The 22,362-nt window shown below is 37.5% G+C and overlaps 1 protein-coding gene across 12 annotated transcripts in view; it reads right to left on the bottom strand.

Moving 5' to 3' along the window:
- Positions 1–974: 974 nt before the first annotated feature.
- Positions 975–22,362, bottom strand: part of ARHGEF7 (Rho guanine nucleotide exchange factor 7) — a 113,503-nt gene continuing 92,115 nt past the window's right edge. For 7 of the 12 annotated variants that reach the window (XM_039714066.1, XM_039714060.1, XM_039714061.1 and 4 more), the window contains 5 exons: positions 20,567–20,656; positions 17,213–17,389; positions 7,935–8,034; positions 7,251–7,305; positions 975–4,091 (listed from right to left, as the gene is read on the bottom strand). In XM_039714066.1, the coding sequence (XP_039570000.1) occupies positions 3,969–4,091; positions 7,251–7,305; positions 7,935–8,034; positions 17,213–17,389; positions 20,567–20,656 (545 nt within the window). In that variant the 3' untranslated portion in view covers positions 975–3,968. Of the gene's footprint in view, positions 4,092–7,250; positions 7,306–7,934; positions 16,096–16,271; positions 17,390–20,566; positions 20,657–22,362 lie in introns of all 12 variants that reach the window. The other 5 variants (XM_039714062.1, XM_039714064.1, XM_039714063.1 and 2 more) reach the window with 4 other exon arrangements.

Below are 22,362 nucleotides of genomic sequence, written 5' to 3'. Positions count from 1 at the left end.
TAAGAAATCAGTGGTTTTTATCTCAATGCACAAACTTTTTCTTCTCAATGCACATCTTATTCCTTCTCCCATCTCCTGCTGAGGGTGAGGAGTAAGAGAGTGGCTGTGTGAGGGTCTGGCAGCCAGCAGTGGTCAATCCACCACAATAAAAAGCATTCAAAAAGCAAAATCCCCAAAACACTTCAGGTGACAAGAAAATGACCATTTCAAATTGTGTCAAATGTCCATCTTTACAGTGATGAACCCAGAGAAAAGTTGCAAAGTGAGACTTCTGAAGATAATTATAAACCGCTACAAATAAAGTCCTCTGTTGTAAGTATATGTCCTTGCTGAACTAAGCTGGAATAAATCTATGATTTCACACACCCAACATGTTACTAATCCCTTCAAATGCTTTGACCAAAGACTGAAACCATCTTTTCAAACAAATGGCTCCCTGCACTTTTCCTCAACCCATCCCACCATCTGGCATAAAGCCATACTGATGATTCTGCTACCATAAAAATCACCCCCTCCCTCTATTTCAGGCAACACCAACCACAAAAAGTCTCTGTGGTACACACATCACAAATTTCTGTCTATTAGATAACTCATGTATGTAGACATTTTTTACTCAATTGATGCAGTTTCTGGTGTTTCCTGCTGTATTTCCTTTCACTATTTTCTGTCTTTCATCTCCTCAATTTCTTACATTACCTGAGCAGATCAGGTTGCCAAATAAAGCAAACATTTCTCAATGTAAGACAGGTAAGATCCTCCTTCTCACCCCTCCAAACAACCCTCACTTTGTTTGGTCGTTGTTTTTTTTTTCTCCAGGCATCAATTTACTATTATAAAAGACCATGAAAAAGCTCTTTCAAGATAGTATAGCAGCTACTAAATTGGAGAGGTGCTTATTTATATGAACAGCAAAAAAATTAAAGCAATTTCCCTTTATCTCATAACTCACATATTAGATGAAACATAACACTTCATAGGGTAGGGGAAAAAATTCATGGTTTAATTACAATGTAGCATAAAAGCTTTAGTAGTGGATACCAGGATATTATTGTGACATCTAAACTAGAGTTCTTCACAGACACTGTAAACAGATACTCTAAATTCCCTAAATGATTTGCATTAAAAAGGTTTATACAAAAGCAGTCAGTTATTCAATCTTTAGGATGTCATGACATGGTGAGACAAACACACATACATCAGTAAGTACAGAGAAATGTTATGCTACATTTTGGACAATTCAGTACTGAAAGTGCTTCACATCTATAGGATAAGAAATGGCTTCATCTCCTCATCCCTAAATGATGAGAGCAAACAAACAACCCTTTAATAGGTTAAATAAACAGTGCCCCATTTATCCATGCTTATGTAAAGTTTCCAACAATTCAGAAGGTCCATGGTGACATTTACAATCTATATACACTGTAACAAATTGCAAATGAAAACAAGTTCAGGTACTTCTTGGTTCCCAAAAGTCAGAAGCTGCTCTCTGCACTGGAGACAAACATTAGGTACCTACCTACAACATTAGGTCAGTTCTCTTTTCTGCCTCCTTTTTTTGTGTGTGTGTGTGTGTTGGTAAAAATTAGTCCTCCCAATATACCTTGAATAAAATCAGTCCCTAAGTCCTGGTCATACTTAACAACTGCTTCATCCCAGTGTTTAAGGCATGTTCATTAGATGTCAATGTAGGGGTACTGTCAGAAATTATTAATATCACAGGTACTAAGAGTCAGCAGATTTACATAGCAACAGCACTCTTTACAATATAATGCAAAACAGATTGTTATGATGGAAGTTGTTCCTGAGTTAAAATTTGCTAAATACTGCTAAGCTTAATGTTTTCCTTTTATACTTCTTCCTCTGGAATGTCCTTTCACATATGCTGAATTGAAAATTAAAAATCACTCTGAAAATACCCTGGATTTCAAAAAGTGAAAATGTTAGCAAAATTCTAATTATATTGGTTTCCCCAAGTCTAAATTTGGCTATGATAGCATGCATTTGCAGGGGTTAGTATCACTTAGTTTTTAGCAAGGATGTTTTCCAAATGCGAAGATAAATAAAACGTCAGTCCACAATTTTGTGCAACCGCAAACATCAAGGGAAGATTTTGGTAACAATAATTAACAAATTTAAAATTCTGTGAATATATAGAACTGGTAACGTAGATGTTTTTCATTTTCTCCTCCTTTAGAATTAAAGGAAAACATTTTTAAATTGCAGGAACACAAGACACAAATATATTCAGCTTTCTAAAAGAGACAACTTGTCTACTCAGGTTATGAAGCATCCATTCCCATAGAATTGTTTCTCAAGTATGTAATTGACAGAACTTCCTATTTAGAAAAAGCTGTTCTTGACTGAAAAAAGTGGGTAGCTTTAAAAGTAGATTTTTCATTAGATTCAAAATGTGCATGACAATTCTTACAACCCAAATCATCCTGGCTCCAACTCACTAAAGTTCGTACAAACATTTGCTCAACGCTGAGCGTTACATTTAGCAGGAGTTAAAAGAGCAGTAGAAAATCAGAATGACAAATGGTGTGACTCAAGTCTGTGCTATACCTGCACTTCTGACTCAACTGAATGCAAACCCCTCAGAAAGCTGCACTGTCTGGAGTCAAATCCAAAGTTTGATGAAATCCATGAAAACAATGAGCTTTAATGGGATTAGTATTTTAAGTGCTTCATCTGAAGCTCACCGTTTGCAGTGATGTATCATCTCCTATCTTAAATACAAGAAACTGCAGTGATTGCACCTATCAGGCTAGGGAATTAATGTTCCTTTATGTATTTTAAAATCTGTCAGCAGTGCAAATTATGAGTTACAGTACGATTAAAAAAAAAATCTTAATTCCACATTTCTTTCCATTTAAATCCCAGTAGGACAGAAATCAGCAACATGCAAAGAAAAAAGGGTGGGAAAGGAATGACTGCTTCCACAGTATGGGAACTCCAATCAGAGAGTCTTATATAGTGGTATAGAAACAAAACTCTGAATGAAGTTTGGCCTAGCCCATGTGTCTTATGCACAAAGGTTAGCTAACATTTAACTGCTGTGACCATAAAATATAAATAGCAACCATTTATTCACAAAATTCTGGATTAGATTGATTTTTTCCTTTAAACAAACTGTATGATCTGTTATCAGTCAGCTGTATGTTTAAGCACAACAATAGAAGATGTAGTACATAAACACCTAAAAATCACAGTCATAAAAAGCAGGCAAGTACATCAGTCTTTTGGTGGCCAAAGCACAATAGATTAGTCTGCAAACGAGTGTATGTGAATGTAAATTGTGGGCATTAGATTTGTTAAAAATTGTTTCTACTGTCAATAAACAATTTCCTGTATTTTAATACTGTTCTTAAGGAACTGTAAACTCTTTAAAGTAACAGGTAACAGTAAAGGATTTAAATATAGTGGTAAATAGGAAAACAGGGGTTTAAATTTGCATGTGTGGTGAGTGGGTAATTTGGAACTAATTCATAATTATCCACAAGGAACTCTGACCTTTCTTAGGTAAGACAGTACTGCCATCATTTCTAACACTTGTGACCATTATAATAACACAAGAAAAAAACCCCAACATATCAGCCCTGATACATCAATCACATATGCATTCTAAATTACAGCTATTTACAAGAAAAATATATATTTAATTAAAAAGCCACTGAAAAACATGGACTTTTAGTCAGGTGCTGCACTTTCTGCAAAATGAGGTAATTTGGATGCAAACAAATTAAGTTTAGTAGAGTTCAGGATCCACAGTCTCCATGCTTAAAGTACAGATTGCTGCAGTAAATGGCTTGACTCTTTCTGTATGTTCAGAACAAGAAATCACTAGATCCAGTTAAATCCTGTTTTATAGTGCTCTTGATGCAACACTGACTAATGTCAGAAGGCTTCCCAGCTCAGTTCTACAACTGGTCTTTCAATAGAAAGAAGAAGGGGAAAAGAAAAAGTGGTTATAAGTTGGTTTCATCCCAAGATGGATCATTCATATTCTTTAAAACTTTTCTAACAAGCTTCTCCAAGTCCTTGCGAGCTCTTTGTTCCTCTTCTAATGATTTCTTCATCTTTTTGTTATCCTGTTTAACAGAGACAGAAATATTACTGGTTGGTTTTGGGGCTTCTAACAGATCTGACTACACATACACTGTCAATTACAAACTCTGAAGGCTCTTCCCAGTAAAACCAATATTAGGTGTTCAAAAGCAAAGCTTCTATTAACTTCACAAGTCACACACAGTTATTTCACACAATGCAACAAAAGCTACCAAATGGAAACTGAGCAACTTCCTTTTTGTATTTAGGGGGGCTTTATACAGCAAGTGCTAGTAACAGATGGCTACTAATCATTAATTCTTCTGCTCAAGTCTGATCAATGAGGAGTAGAAAATATTTGTTGCTAATGGAGAAGGGAAATGGAGCAGTAAGCAGTCTAAATATCCCCTGTAAGAACCTCCTGTGATTTTAACTTGTTTCAATCTCCAAAAAGCTTAAAAGTTAATGCAAATCAACTTGCTTCATTAGGAATGTAAATAGTTGAAAGGAGTATCCTGAAAACCAATACATTCTCTGAAAAGTGTTTTGTGACTAGATTTTAAACTAGACTGATGACTACCAGCAATCTAAGAGAAGTCTGAATTTCAAGAAACATCATCTCTCCACATGTACATTAGCAAGTGAGTTCTCACTGTTTAGTACCATCAGGCAATATTGAAATAAATGAACAACAGGACCATAAGGATGACAGGGACCAACCCACAGGAATGCTTACACTGTTTAATCCTGTACAGGCCAAGGTGATGCTGGGAACAGTAGGGAAGCAACCAGAAGATAAAATAACATTGAAATAAGGCCCTAAGACAAGTCTAATGGTGTTTAACAAACATAGGCCTTCAATCCAGGGGTCCAACTGGACTCCCATTAGCTATCCTTTACAGACATTTTAGAAAAAGGATGGGATTATGAAACCATAGAATATGAGTTGAGTTGGAAGGGACTCATCAAGATCATTAAGTTCATCTCCTGACCTTGCACAGGACACCCCAAGAACATCACACCATGTGCCTAAAAGCATTGTCCAAATGCTTCCTGAATTCCGACAGACTTTGTGCTGTGACTGGGGTGCTTGGCTTCCTGGGGAGCCTGTTCCAGTGCCCAACTACCCCCTGGGTGAAAAACCTTTCCTTAATATCTAACCTGAACTTCTCCTGGCTCAGTTTCATGCTGTTTCCTCAAGTCCTGACACTGGTCACCAGAGGAGATTGGTACCTACTCCTCTTTTTCCCCTCTCAAGGAAGCTGTAGACCACAATGAATTCTCCCCTCAGCCTCCTCTTCTCCATGCTGAACAGACCAAGTGACCTCAGCTGCTCCTCACACAGCTTCCCCTCAAGGCTCCTCACCATCTTCATGGCTCTCCTTTGAACACTCTCCAATACTTCAATGTCTTTCTTTTATTGTGGCACCCAAAACTGCCCCAGCACTCGAGGTCTGCCCCAGCTCAGAGCAGAGCAGGACAATCCCCTCCCTTGCCCAGCTGGCCATGCTGTGCCTGATGCCCCCAGGACAGGGCTGGCCCTCCTGGCTGCCAGGACACTGCTGACAAGTTCAACTTGCCATGGACCAGGACCCACAGGTCTCTTTCTGTGGCACTGCTCTGCAGCTTCTTGTTCTCTGCTCTGTACACACAGCCATGGTCTGACATGGTCTGTACACACAACCATGGTCTGTCACCTCATTAACTCCATTCCCTCCTCAAGTCTGTTAAACTTGGAAAGTTCAGTATTTTATGTAGGAACAGATTTAAGTTAAGTCTGCCAATTCAGGACCAGTTCAAGTGTATTGCCTGTGGAACAACAGCTATGGATAACTGATGGAAGCTGCTCTAGGAAGGATCCCACTTTGCAGTCTGGTGTCTACACCAACCAGGACACCATGTACTCCCAGAGAGCCTTTATCCAAAAAGCCCTTGCCAGCTCAGAGATCATTTCTGCCCCTTCTCTGGTTGGCAGCATCACAGCAGTGGACCAATAAATGCTTTTAAGATAAGATTCCTGAATTCCTGGTATGTAAGAAAATGAAATCAGGCTTTAATACGTTTTGGCTTGGAAGATGAAGAACATTCTGAAGAACATCTATTTGAAAAGACACCAGAAAACAGAGCTGTTGCATGAAGCTTAGGAGAAGGTGACTTTTTGTTTAAGGGTCATGGAGCTGTGCAGAGCCTCAGTGAGGCAGCACATCTATTCTTTGTACAAGAGCAGGAGGCCACAGGAGTAGTAGTGGGCTATTACTGCTGCTTTTATTATATGCATTGTATTTTTTTAAAGACTGCCAAATTCAGCTCTAACCTGGGATACTCATTCTTTATAAGCTGAACCCAGCAGAATTCAAGTATGCAATACATCAACTGTCCTATTTCAAGGAATATGCATGACAGCCTTAGAAACAGTAGGCATGGTTATAGATGGTAAAAAGAAAATCACATTTATAGCCCCAGATCTGAAGAATTTTGAACACAAATCCTTTTTACATTAACACAAGAAATTTTATCCAACTTCTGGAGTCACACTGGTAAGCAAATTCACACCTTCCATAGTGAGGAAAATCCAATGCTTCTTTCCACTTACACATTAAGCAAAGTCTACATGCAGCACCATTAACATGATTAAAACAAGCTATGCCTTGATAAGGTGGTATTTTTATTTAATCTTGGTGGATATTTAGAATAAGTGACAAAAAGGCATCCAAAGCTTTTGTGAAACCCTCATTTTTAAAAAGCCATGTGATAAGCACTGAAAAGGACTCTTGTCTCTGGAAATGAGCAGTTTTAAGAACTGATCCATAGAGGTGTTCAGGTCACTTTAAGATTGTATCATTTTAGAACTATAAATATCTGGTTCTACTTAGGTCTTTGTCAACTATGATTTCTCAGTCTCTGTAAGCTTTGCTGATGATACACCACAACTGAATTTAACACTTCCACCATTTCAGAAGCTGCAACATCCAAAACCAGCTTAGTAATTCACTTCAGAGAAGCAATCCTCAATGCTATTCTCAAAAGATTGATGACAACAGGGAATGTTTTCTTGGCAAATGATATTTTACTTTTAAAAGTAAATCTAGTCCAAAATTTAAGCTCCTGAGTGTCAAAGTGAACTTGCAAGCCATATTCAGTTTTATAACAAGCCTTCCATCTTTTCATTCTCCATGTTGCTATAAATATAGCAAGTTACCAACCTGTCTTAACTCCTGTACTTCATCCTTTAACGCATATACTGTGTCAACAAGGCTTCTAAAATGAAAAAAAGATCATCTGTAACAACAGTTTTCAGAAATATACATCTAAATCTATTATTAGGCAAAACTGTTTAATGACATGCAATTAAATAAAAAACACCCCACAACCTAAGAGCTGATTTCAAACCTGTGTTAAAAAAAAAACAAAACTGTCTCTAATCTTGATTTATACTCAGTAAGGCAAAAACTTGTTACTAGCTTCTGTGACAAAAAACACCTCTCAAGCACTTATGGACCTCTGCTGGTTTCTGCATTAAAGCTTTTTAGAACACAACTGCAGTTTCATTTCCAACACACACTTTACCAAAAAAGTAGAACGACACCACATGCTATCTAGAAGGATGACACCAATTTAATACTGAACTCTGACAGCACTTGGAAAAATTATTTGTAAGTGAAGCACGTCACTGCTTGGCATGGGTGGGATAGGTTGCACAGCATATACAAAGAAACCAGGCACTTCAATGAAGGCCAGCTGCACTTGGAGGACTGGCAGCATACTCCAAACAGCTCCATTCCAACTACAAACATACCACACACACCCTACTATAATGGGAGACAGGAGGAGGAAGAAGAGTGCAAAGTTTACTACTTTAATTCATCATTCATTAAACATTTTCTTACTTCTCTTCTATAACAGTCTGACCATTACTTTTAGTTTCTTCTACAATAATTTTTTCTTCTTCTGGAAGCAGGACTTGAGGAGCTGATTCTTTACGGGAACCTGTTGTAAAAATAAATTACAAAATGAGCAACTCACATATACCACTGTGGCATTTTAAAGATTCACCACATGATACACCCCCATCACCACAGTACACCACTTTGCATTTCCCCCTTCCCTCTACACACGAGTTACTGACACTTTTTTACTTTCGAAACCACAGCCTTACAACAACAAAAGGTTGTGTGACACCCCCACCCCACTGGTGACATAACTCCCGAGCCACTGACATGGATGTTGCACTGTTCAAGGAACAGTGCACTATTCAACCATCAGTAAAAGCTGTGCAAATTCCCCACAGCAGACTGAGAAAGACATAGCTGTGTTTAAGTAACAGTGATTTAAGTATCAAGGGCACTCTGATCTCACACTGATACAAATCCAAGACATAATTCTGCTCTAAACCCATTACTCTGTCAGTAAGGAGCAGAATAGTAGTATCAAATGACACAGCAATTAAAGAAAAATAAGTAAAAACCCTTTTCCCCAAAACACTGCAAGCACCCCACTTGCTGTGTGCACACATATACATGCAAATACTCTTACAGATAACCTTTTAGTCCTACAATACATTCCTATCAAATGACACACACTCTTGGTATTTAATAGGTGTTTTAAAAAGCACTTCATGGTTTGATGATAAAAACTCAAAACATCCCAACATCTTCAGAACTTTTTCCACACATTACAATTTGCAACATCAAGATAAAACATATAGATTATAAAAACGTGGTTCTGAGTAGAAAAGCTACAACTCAGAAATGTGCATCCATCCATAATTCTATAAACATTATTCAATTCAGCTGCAACAAATTACAAGGGTTGTTTTTTTTAAGAAGGTCTGTAAATAAATTGGTGTCTAAGCATTTGTTCAGAATTCAAACACTGCAGATAAAGCACTGAAGTTCTTACATTTTTAAACTAAGACATCAGTTTCAACAAACAAGGTACACCTGTCACAAATTCACTGTAGTGAACTTTCATTAACCAGGAATTTCTCAAGTCTCATACAGTTGAAACTGGTAACTTGGTACATGCCTGTCCAGAGAAATTAGTTGCTCAACAGCTGCTTTGTGCTAGCAGTGCTTTTCTTTTATGGTTCATGGCAAAATACAAAATATAAACAAATAAATAAAAATGTTGAATAAATCACACTCATTGCAAAATATTAACTTCCCAAAGAGCTGCAGTCTTGAGTTCTGAACAGTGAGCTTGTAGGGATCCTATCTTAGCTGTACATGTTTAGCCATTTAAATTATTTTAGCAAACAATGACAAATGTCTTTAATGCAGAAAAGTTTCCTTAAGCTTACAGTAAAGATCTAACATATCAGTATGTGATTGTCAAAATTATATGGACTAAAGAGAACAGCAGATTTGAGAAAGAGTCTTGTCCTCAAAAGCTGTAAATTCTTCTTACGGAGCGAAGAAATCTTTTAAGGGTTAATACATTTCCACTTATTTTCCAGAAGCAACAACCTATAAAACAAACACATCCAAATTCTGTAGGGAGCTCAAGGACACTTCCCTGTTTGTGCTGTCAGTCTCTGTAAAAAGCTCTCTTATGTTTATTTCAGTTAATTGCTTACTGCTCTGCTTTATTAGCCTTGCAGCTAACACAGAACTGAATTAAATGTTGTATTAGGAATTAGCTGGCAGCAGCTGCTACCAGATCACTGCATTTTGGGTCTCTGTACTGATGTGGAGCACACCTCAGCCCAGCACAGGCCAAGGGGAGAGAACAGGCACTCCATCCACCCAAACGGAGCACACGTTTTTCCCTTTGTACGGAGCTGCATCCAGCTGTCAGCCTGGGCAGGGTAACACGGGTCCTTGCAAAGCACAAAGAGCGAGGAGGAGACAGCCTGACAGCAAATGTCCCAGCTGTTCAGTTGTACACACACATGCATGTGAAGCAGATGTCTAGAGCAGCACATCCGGGTGAAAGTACAGCAGAGCACAGCACACAACACTGCACAGACACACAAAGCACTTCACCACCATCATACACACAAGGAGACCTCACACTACACAAATGCACCCAATGGAACACTGCTGCTGTCAACACTGACCTTCCTGTGCCACAGGGCAGTAACCACTGTGGAACACAAGTTCCACTCTTGCCTTCACTGCTCCAATACCCTTGGTCATACAAACCCTTGTTTTTATGTCAGAACTCTCCTGCTCTTATGGTTCATACTTATGTAAAAAAATGATTATGGTTTGGGTTTTGTGAGCTTTGGAGGGTTTTTCTTTATTGTAGATTTTTTTTTTCCTAAACCCCACAAGCACATGCTGAGTATCAAAGGTACAAACACACAGCACATCTATCCTGCCACAAAGGATCTGGTCATCACATGAGTACATGCACAGTAACATCAGACATAAGGTCAAAACTGAGGTCAAGTTCTAAAGGCAAAAGAAAGCTATTTCAAATTCCCCCTTTTCTGCACCATTTATGCCAGCAGCTATCCCTTTCAAGTTTTTTTTTTGTGTGTGTTTTTTTGGGCTTTTTTTTTTGCAATTACACATCTAGAAGTAACTTCAAGCAGAGTCATCACTGGCACTCAGCAATATCCCCTAAATTCCACCTTGTGCCTTCATCAAGTTCTTTAGGCCTACCCTCTGTGCAACCATTTCCCTCTGCAAAAGGTACAGCTTTAGGACACAAAGAGAGGGCTGTGTTACAGTACAGTGGGCACTTCCCACTAAATTAATACTGAAAGGACAGTCGAGGAAGTTTGTGCAGCTCAGATAATCCTAAACACCTTTGAGACATACTCCACATTTTCATGAAATAGGGTGGAAGAATCAAGTTACTTTAGTTTGCCATATCTGCTATTCCTCAATCCTAAGCATCCTAAGTTTCACACTGTATTTTATTACAAGACCCTATTCCAAGTCAAAAAGGCAAAATGACTATTTAAATTACCCTCAAACAACTGCCCAATTCACCTTGAGACAACATAACCACAAGTACTAGTCAGTTTGTAGGGGATTTTCATGTGGGGATTTGTTGTTTGGTTTTTTTTTTTAGTTTGGGGTTTTTTTATTTGTTTGTTTTTTGGTTTATGGGGTTTTTTTAAGATGGACACCCAACATCCCAAGCTACACAAAACAGGGTTTCATTTGATTTGTTTGTTGTTTTGTTTTGTTTTGGTTTTTTTTGAGGGGGTGGGTATTGAGGGAAGTAAGGTAGATGGGAGAAGAAAGTATGTTTGACAAACCCAAACAATTATTTCAAGATTAGCAAACAAATATTAAGGCCAAGTAAGTTGCCGTAAGTTCTCAATAGGGAACTCTTAAAACCAGGGTCTTGGAAGAACAACCCCACTGTTTAGAAGTCTGTTGAGTAATTAAGGCAAACAACTGACCACTACAATCACAAGTCAATTAAGTTTCCATAAATTAAATTTCATTAAAAAATAAAGGTATCTAGTCAATATCAATACCTCTCAGCACTAGAGTGGAGAATAAAGAATTACAATGTTTGACAAAACCATACCCTAAATTATAGGTGTAGCGAATTTAGCTTCCAGAGTAAAGCCCCTAACAACACAGCCCACCTGACATTCAGAGCAGGACTACAAGCCTGAGCAATACCCTCTACATAATGTGGTAGAACACCTGAAATACAAGAATAGGCCAGTGAGGAACAGCCCCCTGCTTATGGTTTTCAGTGTCTGATCCCCTTTCCAGCTAAATCAATCAGCCTAAAACAAGCAAGCAGGTCTGAGCATTCCTGTAAATAAGAAAAGCTGGAACCTGTTTGGGTATATCCATGGTTGAATGACTTCACAAAAGTTCAGTTTATACCTGCCTAAAACAGGTACAGTGCCACTCCTTGCCCTGGAGTATGGTCGTACACCAAACCAGGAAGAGACTACAGCAGAGACTGAATGTCACAGAGGTTCTCACTAATGTCTAACATCCTAATCCTAACTCACAACCTCAGCCTTTCATTCACTCTCCCCCAAAAGGAGCACGACATCTTACAAAATGTTTGACACAGAGTCAACCTCCCTGCCCTGGGCAGAGACACCTTCCCCCAGACCAGGCTGCTCAAAGCCCCTTCCAAACAGGCCTTGAGCACTCCCAAGGAAGGGGCATTCACAATTTCTCTGGGCACCATGCTAGTTTTATATGGCACCATCCTGGCTCCTGACAGAAGCCAGGCTTCAGAAAGAGCTGTACTGATAAACAGACTGGTCCTTTGTTTTGAATCATTTAGCAGACAAATATGAAGGCAGTTCAGAAGTTTTACAGAAGGGAAGTAACAAAAGGTGAATGAAATTCAGAAACCCTTCCACTTTAACTGGATATTAAATCTCTGCCTATGTCCAAAGACCTTGTCTGTCCAGGAACCATTTAAGCCAAGAGTAAAATGGAGGTGGGTATTCACATAATCTGCTTAAAGTAGCTGATTTCAGGGCATCAGTTAAAAGACAGGTCTCCCCAGTCAACGAAGAACAGCTTCCTCCAGCTGGTGAAAGGGAGAAGGCTCATGGAAGACTATGAGTGTCCTAATTTAAGGTATGGAAGTCAGATATGTGGGGATGGTGGTAATTTCAAGGAGTGCACAGTATTATCTGAGGCCATGATCAAAGACTGTTGCACAGCTGTTAAGTATTGCTGTTTTCTTCACTTCTTCATACCTTTATTGTGATTAGGAGAGGTAAGGAGGGGAACAAGGCAGGAATAAAGTTCAAAAGTTCGAAACAGTACTTGTATGTATACAATTCTGTTTTTCACAACTTCACAAGCTAAGAAGCTCTCAGAAATTAAATCTACTTGAGTTTCAATGACAGGAGTGTGACTTGCCACTGAAAAACAAGTGTGTGTATACATTACTGTTTAGAACTACCATTAGCCACTGGCATGTACAGACATGTACATTTCCTAGTGAAGCAAACATTAGACAAAAAAATTACTTGTCATTTTAAATATTCAGTGTGTCACTGCCTTTGTTATATTAAATTTGTTGAAGCAAATGAGCAGACCTGCCAAATTAACCTTCTCTTTCTTAATAAATTTTTCATGAGATCCTAACACAGAGGATTCTAAAAATGCTGTTCCCAGACTTAGCATGTGTTGAGATTTAAAAATTTGAAAAATCTGTGCTACAGATCTGCCAAAATCAAAAGAGTATCCTTTACTATCTTTGTAAAGAAAACACAAATCAGAAGCCAAATACCATCTAAACTTTAGTTCACTGCATAAGATAGACCATTGCTTGCAAATTCTTGGGAATAATACAAAAAGGCGTGGGCATGAAGTTGTTTTGTGGTTTTTAACTAACAGAGAATCACAAAGAGGAATAAAAGCCCACATGACTCAGATGACTGATTTAGGCAGTTTACTGCCTAAATGCTTAGGTAAGTAAAACAGAAACAATAAAGTGGACCAAAATATAACTTCATATGTAAGTGTTGGTCATGTAAGACCAGAATGAATAGTTTGAGAAGATAGACACCATCTGAAGACATGGGAGATTCCTAAGACAACATTTGGAAAGAGCCAATCCACTGAACTGCCTGTATTTTGGTAACCAATACAAAAATTTTCAAGCACATGGCTGCAGGACTAGAGCTGCTAAAATCAGAGAAAAAAAAGTTATGACCTTTTAATAGAGAGGGGTGATTATTAAATTTATTCTGATGTAAACACTTTAGCACATATATTAGCTAACTGATTGGTTTAAATTTACTCATATGTAAGCATCTTTTAAGCAGAAACACTACAGATAACTCTTGCTTTTAAAAGAAAAATGTTGTAATATTAAATCATGAAAACACATAAGGTTATATACACTCTTAGTATATTCATAAAATTTCTTTCTGGCAATAAACCTGCAGAAGTAGGTTTTAGATTGTTCCAATAATTCAGCCCATGCTTCTACTGAGAATATACCAACAAAAAAAACCCCCCCCAAAAAAAAAAAACCACAACAAAACAAAAACACCAAAAACCCCACACACAAAAAAAACCAAACCCAAAAACCAAAACAACAACAACAAAAAACAACCAAAAAACTAAAAGGAAGAAAATAAAATCAATTAACAGGAAATCAATTAACAGAAAAACCATCTGTAGATGGCAATGTCTCTGACATTATTTTTACAAAAAAGAGGATATAGAAGAATACATACTTCCCATTACATTGAATTTCCTGTAGATGTCAACTACATTAAACAAAGATTACAAACTTATGTCAAAAAAGGTCTTTCATGTCAGCATTTGATTCCTCTGGGAAGAAGGGAGGAAGAGAAAGGAGGCATAGGGAGAAGAGGATGTGTTAAGTTACAAGTTCTGCTGTCCTTTCCCCCTGTGTAATAATTAAATATTAAAGTCACAGTCTAGCAAATGCAAAATTTATTTCAACTGTACATAACAGATGTCCTTTTCATATAAAACAAAACACTTAATTGATATATGCAACCACAAACAATATGCATACTGTACAGTACAATGAAACATTCAGATATACATCCATTTTGCATTTTCCAAAGGCAGTCACCTACTAAAGATGGCTTCTCCCATTCACAAATGAAGTGCACAATATATATTACTCTATGTTTTACGTCACTATATACACATTACTGTGTTTTGGCAAGATTACTCAAAACACCCAATCAATATTGGTTGGCTTCAGCTTATGGTAAGTACTAATTTATATGGAAACACTGCATAAGCCATGAGAAGAGGGCCTGACAATGGCTTGAACCTACCTTCCAATTCAGGTTCTCCATCCTTCCAGTGTATTTGTAACTGTACACATACAATTTACAGAATTGCATAAACATAAGGTACTGTTATTACCATGACTAAAGTTCCACAAAAATAGAAACACTGAACCTTTGGACTGAATACCATCATTTCCACATTTGTCCTTTTGTTTCAAGCATTTTGCATTAATACTCCTGATCAGTTCACAATAGTTTACAGCCTGTAACATTGAAGATGTAGAATGGTTTTAAATGTGCTGTGATGTTAATATGAGAATACACAATATGAAAGATCCTAATTATGATAGTACCTAGTGACATAAATGCTACAATAATTAATGGTGGTAAACTGTCAAAGCTTTGGTGCATAAAAAGTCAAAATCTTCGGATCTGGATAACAAAACTTTCTGTGTGGTAAGGAAAGTTCAAGTGCAACAACTGTATTACAAACTCATATTTACACTATATAACATGAAACAGACATAAAAGAATTATCATTTATCCAGTGCAGAAAACATTATTCAACTAGAACACCATATCATAAGAAACAGGGAAAAAACAAGCCATACTTTCCATATATATTAAAAAAACAAAACAGAAAAACTGACTGAAAAGAAGAAGGGAGTGAAGTGGGTTACAAATGTGCTGTGAAATGATATGGAGCACATATACTTATCTCATTTCTCTAAGCAAGACTCCTCCATTTGCAAAAGGTTCAACATACACAAGTTCCTGGTCATTACATTAATATATGACCAGCAGTAAAATGCACCCAGGAAAACCCTCCTTGGTAAGCACTACTGCTTTTGTTAGTCCCATTATAGAATGCCAACAACAGAGAGAGGATAAAGCAGGGGATCAAACAAGACTGAACATAAATTGAAGACATGAACTGTCTTGAAACATCTTCTGCACACTGACCACCTTCTGGAATCATGCACTCCTAGCAATTGCAACTTTCTGATCATGTAACCCACAGAAAGGTATTGATTCCCTTTTAAACAGTGTGATCAAGTTCCCAGGCTGCAGTTAAATTTCATCACCATTACTCTGAACTTGTTCATAGAATAGTATCTGAACACCAGATAACATGCTTATGTGAAAAGTGATAAGGGTGTTGCACTTGGGAGCCCTGGTGAAACTGAGAACTGTTTCTGTCCTTTCATCACTTTCAGCACACTTTTCCCTAATGCTTACAAAGATTTGGAAAACATGCCATTTTTGTTTTGATGCCAATTACTTTAGCAACAAGACAGAACACACACACAGAGTTCACCCCAGCAGTGCCCCAGGTGCAGGTTTGAGACCTTCAGCTGTGCACAGCATGTCACAGTTCTCTGAAAAAGCCAACATGACTGTAAGTGAAGAGCTGCTGCTGAAAACAAACCTGCTTATGAGAGAAGTTACAAGACACAATAAAATCTGTCACAGACATGCTCCAAACAGTACAACCCGAAAGCCAAGCATTCTATTATTCAGAACTTCAAACAAGCCAATTTGATCACAGTTGTACCTAGAGTTTCAGATGGTGAACACTGGAGCCTCCATCAGGGGAATCATTTTCCTCTCGTCTTTTCAAGAAGAATGGTCAATTGAGAGTTGACAGTTGTGTATTTTAACAGGCAAGTAAACATCTAAACCCTGCTTTCTGCCACACTACTGCACACAGTAAAGTGACAGTATGACCACAGGTAACATGAGAGTACCAAAACACTGCATGTAATGAGCATGGACTGCCAGGTTTTCATGACAATTGCCAGACTGGGGTGGGGAAAGAGCAGCAAGGTCCTTCATATAAACGTTTTAAGCAATGAGCAAAAGACAGCAGTATAAAACCAGAAATTTTTATGGATTAGCAAATGCTCTTCCAAACAAATAGGCCAGATATGTTTATATCTGAATGATTTTACAGCTCTTGTACTGCTTATTTTTAAGCTGCATTTCACTTTTCTCTACCAGCTATATATTTTGTTAATAATATGTAGAAAATTCAACAACTACCACTAAGGTATTTCCATATAGCTGGCACTCAGCTCTCAAACCAGTATGGCTTCAGTACAAAATATAAAAATGTGCTTATCCAAAACAATAAAAAAAAAGAAAGTAAAGGACCTGTTACTACACTGACCAAGTCAAAAGAATAAAAAGACCATTCAGAGCTACAAATTAACATCTGTCAGTTAAAAAAACCCTCGAGAAGTATCATCCTTAACAGGATATACACTTTTTAGAATGACTTATTTGTATGTGTACTGAATTGACAATAGAGCCTTCCACCAGGTATAACTGAAGTTTCAGGAGCTCCCTCAGAAGTTGTTAAAATATCACATTAAAGAGACAAGGAACAGCAAGAAAACATCTAAGAAAAGCAGGCTGTGATACAACAAGCATTTGTTAAGAAAAGCTCAGAAGTGCATTAGTTCTGGTGAGAGATATATGAGCAACAGCTCTTACGAGATGTAGACCCCATTCTGTAACTATGGGCTGTCCATATACTGTCATAGTCAGAGTCTTCTGAGAGGTCTGAAGGCTCCAAACGAGAAAGGCTACTGCGACGACCCAAGGAGTCTAGACTTGATTGGTCATCATCAGCCAAGACGTGATTATGCATCAGGTCAGTGCCTTGCCATGCTAAGGATGTATAGGTGAAATGAAATGGTGGATGTGGATAGGCAGAGGTGGGATGAGGAGGAGAACGTAAGGAATAGCCACAACCAAACACATGAAATAAAAGCAAAAAGGTGATGGGAAGAGAAGGAAAAGAGAAAATATTGTTAAAAAGGCACCAAAGTTGGGTTTTTTCTTTTTTTTTTTTTTCAAATTTGTTTGGGGTTTAGGTATAAATTACACTCAGCACATAATGTTTGAATGGTTACAATACAATTTTGAAGTGGTTTTTAAGTTTCTAGGCAGTCTCAGTTGAGAATTTTGAGTAACAAAATATTGCTTGAAAGCAGAATTTTTTCAAGAGGAAGTCAGGTTCTTTTGAAATACAGAGTCAGTTCTGGTCTGGGGAGGATTTGACTGGGCACAGAGCAGTAAACAAACACAGTAAGCCAGCATGATCCAGCACCAATGTGAAAAGCAATAGCCCCTTCCCCATCACATATCTGTACCTCATCCTTTCCCTCCCTTGCAATGACACAGTCTTTTGTACAGCTGCTTCATGAGCCAGGTCAGGAAACAGCTTCAGATGAAAAAAATCTTTTGTAGGGTTAGTTTTTTCAAGCAGGTAATTTTCCCACCAGCTCACAACACAGCCAACAGAAGTGCTTGTGTCACCACTGTGAAGAGGAAAATGAAGGGGGAAAAAGAAAAGCAAAGGTTCTCATGCAGAGCAGGGCTGCTGATTACTAAATCAGCAGCAACATCTTGCACCTATTGAAGGAGATTGTCAAAGTATATTTTTTTCTGTGCCCATACCCCTTGTTATTTGTGGCAAATTAACTCGCAGAAAAACATGGCCAACAGCCTAACAGTGACACAGCCTATCCCATTCTGACCCCTCACACACCTCCTCCTACATGCCTGAGTCCATCTCCCCAGTTCAATATTTTTACATCTCTAGAATCATTAGTCAAACATAGTAAGGACTGTTTTTTGTAACTTTTCAAGGCCTGTCAATATCCAAGCATTGAAGCCATGTAAGTGGCCATGTTACGAGCCACCATACACATGATATTGCAGAGGATTTTAAGTCCTCATTTGAAGCAGAAATGCAAAATAAGGTCAGTGTACGAAAAGCACGAGAAAGTCAGACTCTGCTCTTTCATTTCCATCTGCCTACCCAAATTAAATCCCACTTTTTCCCACCCAAACAACTGATAAAGAGCTGCTCTGCTACCTCTAATACTACACCTTACCAGTATGCACTGGTGCCATAGCTCTGCTGTACTGACACTGCCAAAAGCAGCAGATTAAGGTGCAGTAGGGGAATTTCCCAGTGAGTGCTGTCAGGGACAGGCAGAATATTAACTGGGAGGTAAGAATGGAGTATGTAAAAAACCAGCGTAATTCACAGATGACAGGCAACTCTCTCATTCTATTATTCTACACTGACTACTGCTCCAACAGAAGCAATTTCAGCTTTATTGGTTCTTCCCCTATTTCCAATTCCAGTTTACAAATGGACCTTCTGAAACCTAGTCTTAGGTGACAACACTGCTTTCCAAACAAAGCAGCTGTGTGCCTAATCAATAAAAAATTGTTTCTTGCTGCAATTAAGGGCAAATAAAAGAGCTGACTTCTGATGTATGCAATGATACCCACAGCACTATGTATATTTCTTAAATATACATAGACAGGAAAAATAGGCAAGCAAAAAAAAATCGTATCCACTTCATATCTGCACACACACACTACTGTGCAAGTGCAAATGTTTTCCCAACCATTTCTTGTCACGTTATCCTTGGAAATAACAGAACACAGTTGAGGTGTTGAAACGGCAATCATCTCATTTGATTTTGTTTGGAACAACAGTATATCTTCAGAACTTTGAACTCATTCATTCCTTTTATCCAATTAAACACACTACTGTAATGACTGTAGGACTTTAAAAAGATTAGTATTAAAAAATAGTAGTGGTAGCTGATTTCATGATCTTGGAGATATACAGTTCATTAAGACAGAAAAATTAAAATTAAGGCTCTTGTTACTTGAGAGGTTTTTACAATCTAATAGAACTGCCATATTCCCATTGCAAGTTACATAGGAATACAAAGTAGCTGTGTTTTTTTTTTTCAAGGTGGCAATAGCAAATAAATGTGTATTAGGAAAATTCAAGAACTAAGTCTGCAATTGTGTTTTAATACTTCAACTGTCAGCACGAAGTGCTTTTGCTTGGAAGCAAAACAGGCCTAGAGCACTGTAGGCAGCAGTAAAAATTATGAATATTGCAAAATTTAAATATCTTTAATGGACAAGAAGTTATGATGTCCAGTCTTCTAGTTCCAGCAAAACCAGCCAAGTACCTCAAATTCATCATACTGTGTTCCAAGGATCTCCAAATTAAATTTGTATTCAACAGTGCAAAAAGGAACAAACGCAACAGCATTTTCTCCTTCCTTGTGTAAATGGAACACATGCTGGTGGACTCCCCTGCTTTGAGCAATGTTTTACTTACAATACAGAGGAACTCCACATGGCAACCTTGATTTGGATTAAATGAAGTAGGACCCCAGAGGCACGTTACAGGTTTTCAATATGCTAGGTATTGATCTGAGAAACTAAAAATGGCTTTAAGCAACACACATCTGAGAACAATTTCTCCTGAAATTATGAGACGGGATTAAAATTTGTAATTAATACTAAAAACAACTAGTGGCAATAAAATTTAAAAAAAATTTAATAGGTCTAGGTTATTTTTCCATAGACAAAGTCTTTGTTGAACAGAACACAACAAAAATACAGTCCTCCAAAATTACAATGACTTGTACATTCCTCCTACTTACCAGCTTCTTGAAATTTATCCAAAAGCATAGTGATTAGCTGTTATATTCAGTTCAGACACATCTTATTCATTGGTAAAGCTTTAATAAAATTTTAAACCATGACAAGTAGTTACATTTGGGTTTTTGATGTTTTGGATTGTTTCAAAATACTGAAAAAATTATAGTCTCTAACCATGGTCCTCGGAATCCAATACATAAACACCTGGCATTAATGTTAAACCAGAAACAGGTTATTATTATTTGCAGGTCCAACTTGCTATTTGCAAAGGCCTGAGAATATACAGCACTCTATTTTGCAAACTATCTTATTGATGTTTTAGCTAGAAAGTACTGAAATGGGTAGAAATGGATAACTTACTTGAATTTAATGTCTGACGTGTTTTGGCACTTGTGCAATATGCTTCAATGACTTTAAGAATTTGAGCATCTTCTTCTAAAGCAGCTGTACCTAGAATCAATGGGAAAAATAGAATTTTAAACATTATTTTCTTAATATAGAAAAAGCCTTTGTAAATCAGTACAGTTTGGTTGAGTCCAAAGGTCAGCCTAATCAACCCTTTAAAATTATTTTAATAATACAATTGTAAAATTCAAACTTCAATGACCAAATGTAACAGTTTAAAAGGACAAAGACTATTTTGAAATGCTTAGAAATAATTCAATTCAGAGTAACCACCCATGCATTCAAGAAATTTTATGAGCATCTGATATTGTACAATGTGTTTTGAAATGTGAGGACTCTCATTCTAAACCAGTCATTTTACTGAAAAACCCCAATATACTCAGGTTATTATACGAATACACAACTCAATATCCACACTATTCCATTATTTAATCAAAGAAATCAAAAAATAGAATACTAATTCACAGATAACATCTTGAAAAATTTGCATTTCTATGTATATATATAAATCAAATTCACCCCTTTTAACAGCACACAGTTGAAAACAGAACTCAGAATTAACAACATAACTTCAGTCCAGCATGCAGAAGGGATCATGTACATATATCTGAAAAGTGACTACTCTAAACTACTCAGACTTCAGCACAGAAATCGCACTACTGAACAAATTTAACTATTCAAGCTTGTTTCCAAAAGGTAAAGCTCCACAGCAAATGCCACTGGGTGACTCAGTAAAAATAGTGTCAAATTGTTCACTCACAATAGAGTGAACCTCTACCTCTACCATTATTAGTTTAGATTAGAGCAGAAGTCTATGTGCAAAGAAAGACAATTTGTTGTTTTAAAAGCATTTTTCCTCTTTTCCCCTGTGAAATAACCAGGTTTGAAGATTTCCTACTACATGAATCTGAGAAGCCTTCAATATCAAAATGCAGTTGTATTCTCTGCCAGCCAATACATCCTGCTGGGTTTTGTGATTTATAATTACCACAACAAAGCCAACTTTCCAAACATTTGCTGGGACAAGCTAGCTACTGCAGAAATTATCTTGACCCAATACAATTTTCCTACAGCTTAAGAGATGCAGGAACCCTAAAGTATGGGTTATCCCTCTCTCAAGGCAGGAAAAATAATTGGATTTTGTAGTTAGAATGCAGCACCATATAATTACAGTAGCAGAACAAACACTACACTTCTGAAATAGCATTTTGAGGGCAGTCAGTTGAAACATCTCAGTTGTTTTCTGTTGAAATGCTAATTTGACACAGCAGTTCTCAAAACACAGCCCATAAATCCTCTGGATTCCTGAGAAGGGCAGTAACAAAATCCAGACCTCTCTACCAATATGCTTTAAATTCTGTACAAGTGGGAAACTTTTATATCTTTTAAAAAAAAATTGAGACAGTTGAAGAAACACTAACAGAAGCTTCTAATTACTGATTAGGGAAGATGAATACCAAGAATCTGTAAGAAACACACCAAGGAATACCTTTCAATAAAAGTTATTGAATCAGGAGTAGAACAATGTATTTGCAAACTACAGACTCCTGCTTTCCCCCAAGTAAAAACCCTTAACTCTTCCCATTGTGTTCTTTAACAATTGCTAAACCTGCCATTTGACAGCTTCATCATTATCATTACAATTACTGAATCTCCATTCTCCAGCATCTGAGATGATACTGCATTACAGTATTTTCATTTTTCCTAAACAGGTGCCTTGCTGTAAGGATAAACCATGCTGAACTACAACA

Source organism: Passer montanus, unplaced genomic scaffold, assembly GCF_014805655.1.
Source record: "Passer montanus isolate IOZ18808 unplaced genomic scaffold, ASM1480565v1 scaffold3, whole genome shotgun sequence".
NCBI classification, from domain to species: Eukaryota; Metazoa; Chordata; class Aves; order Passeriformes; family Passeridae; genus Passer; species Passer montanus.
Note: the sequence above shows the minus strand (reverse complement) of the source record. Positions and strands in the feature narration are given on the sequence as shown.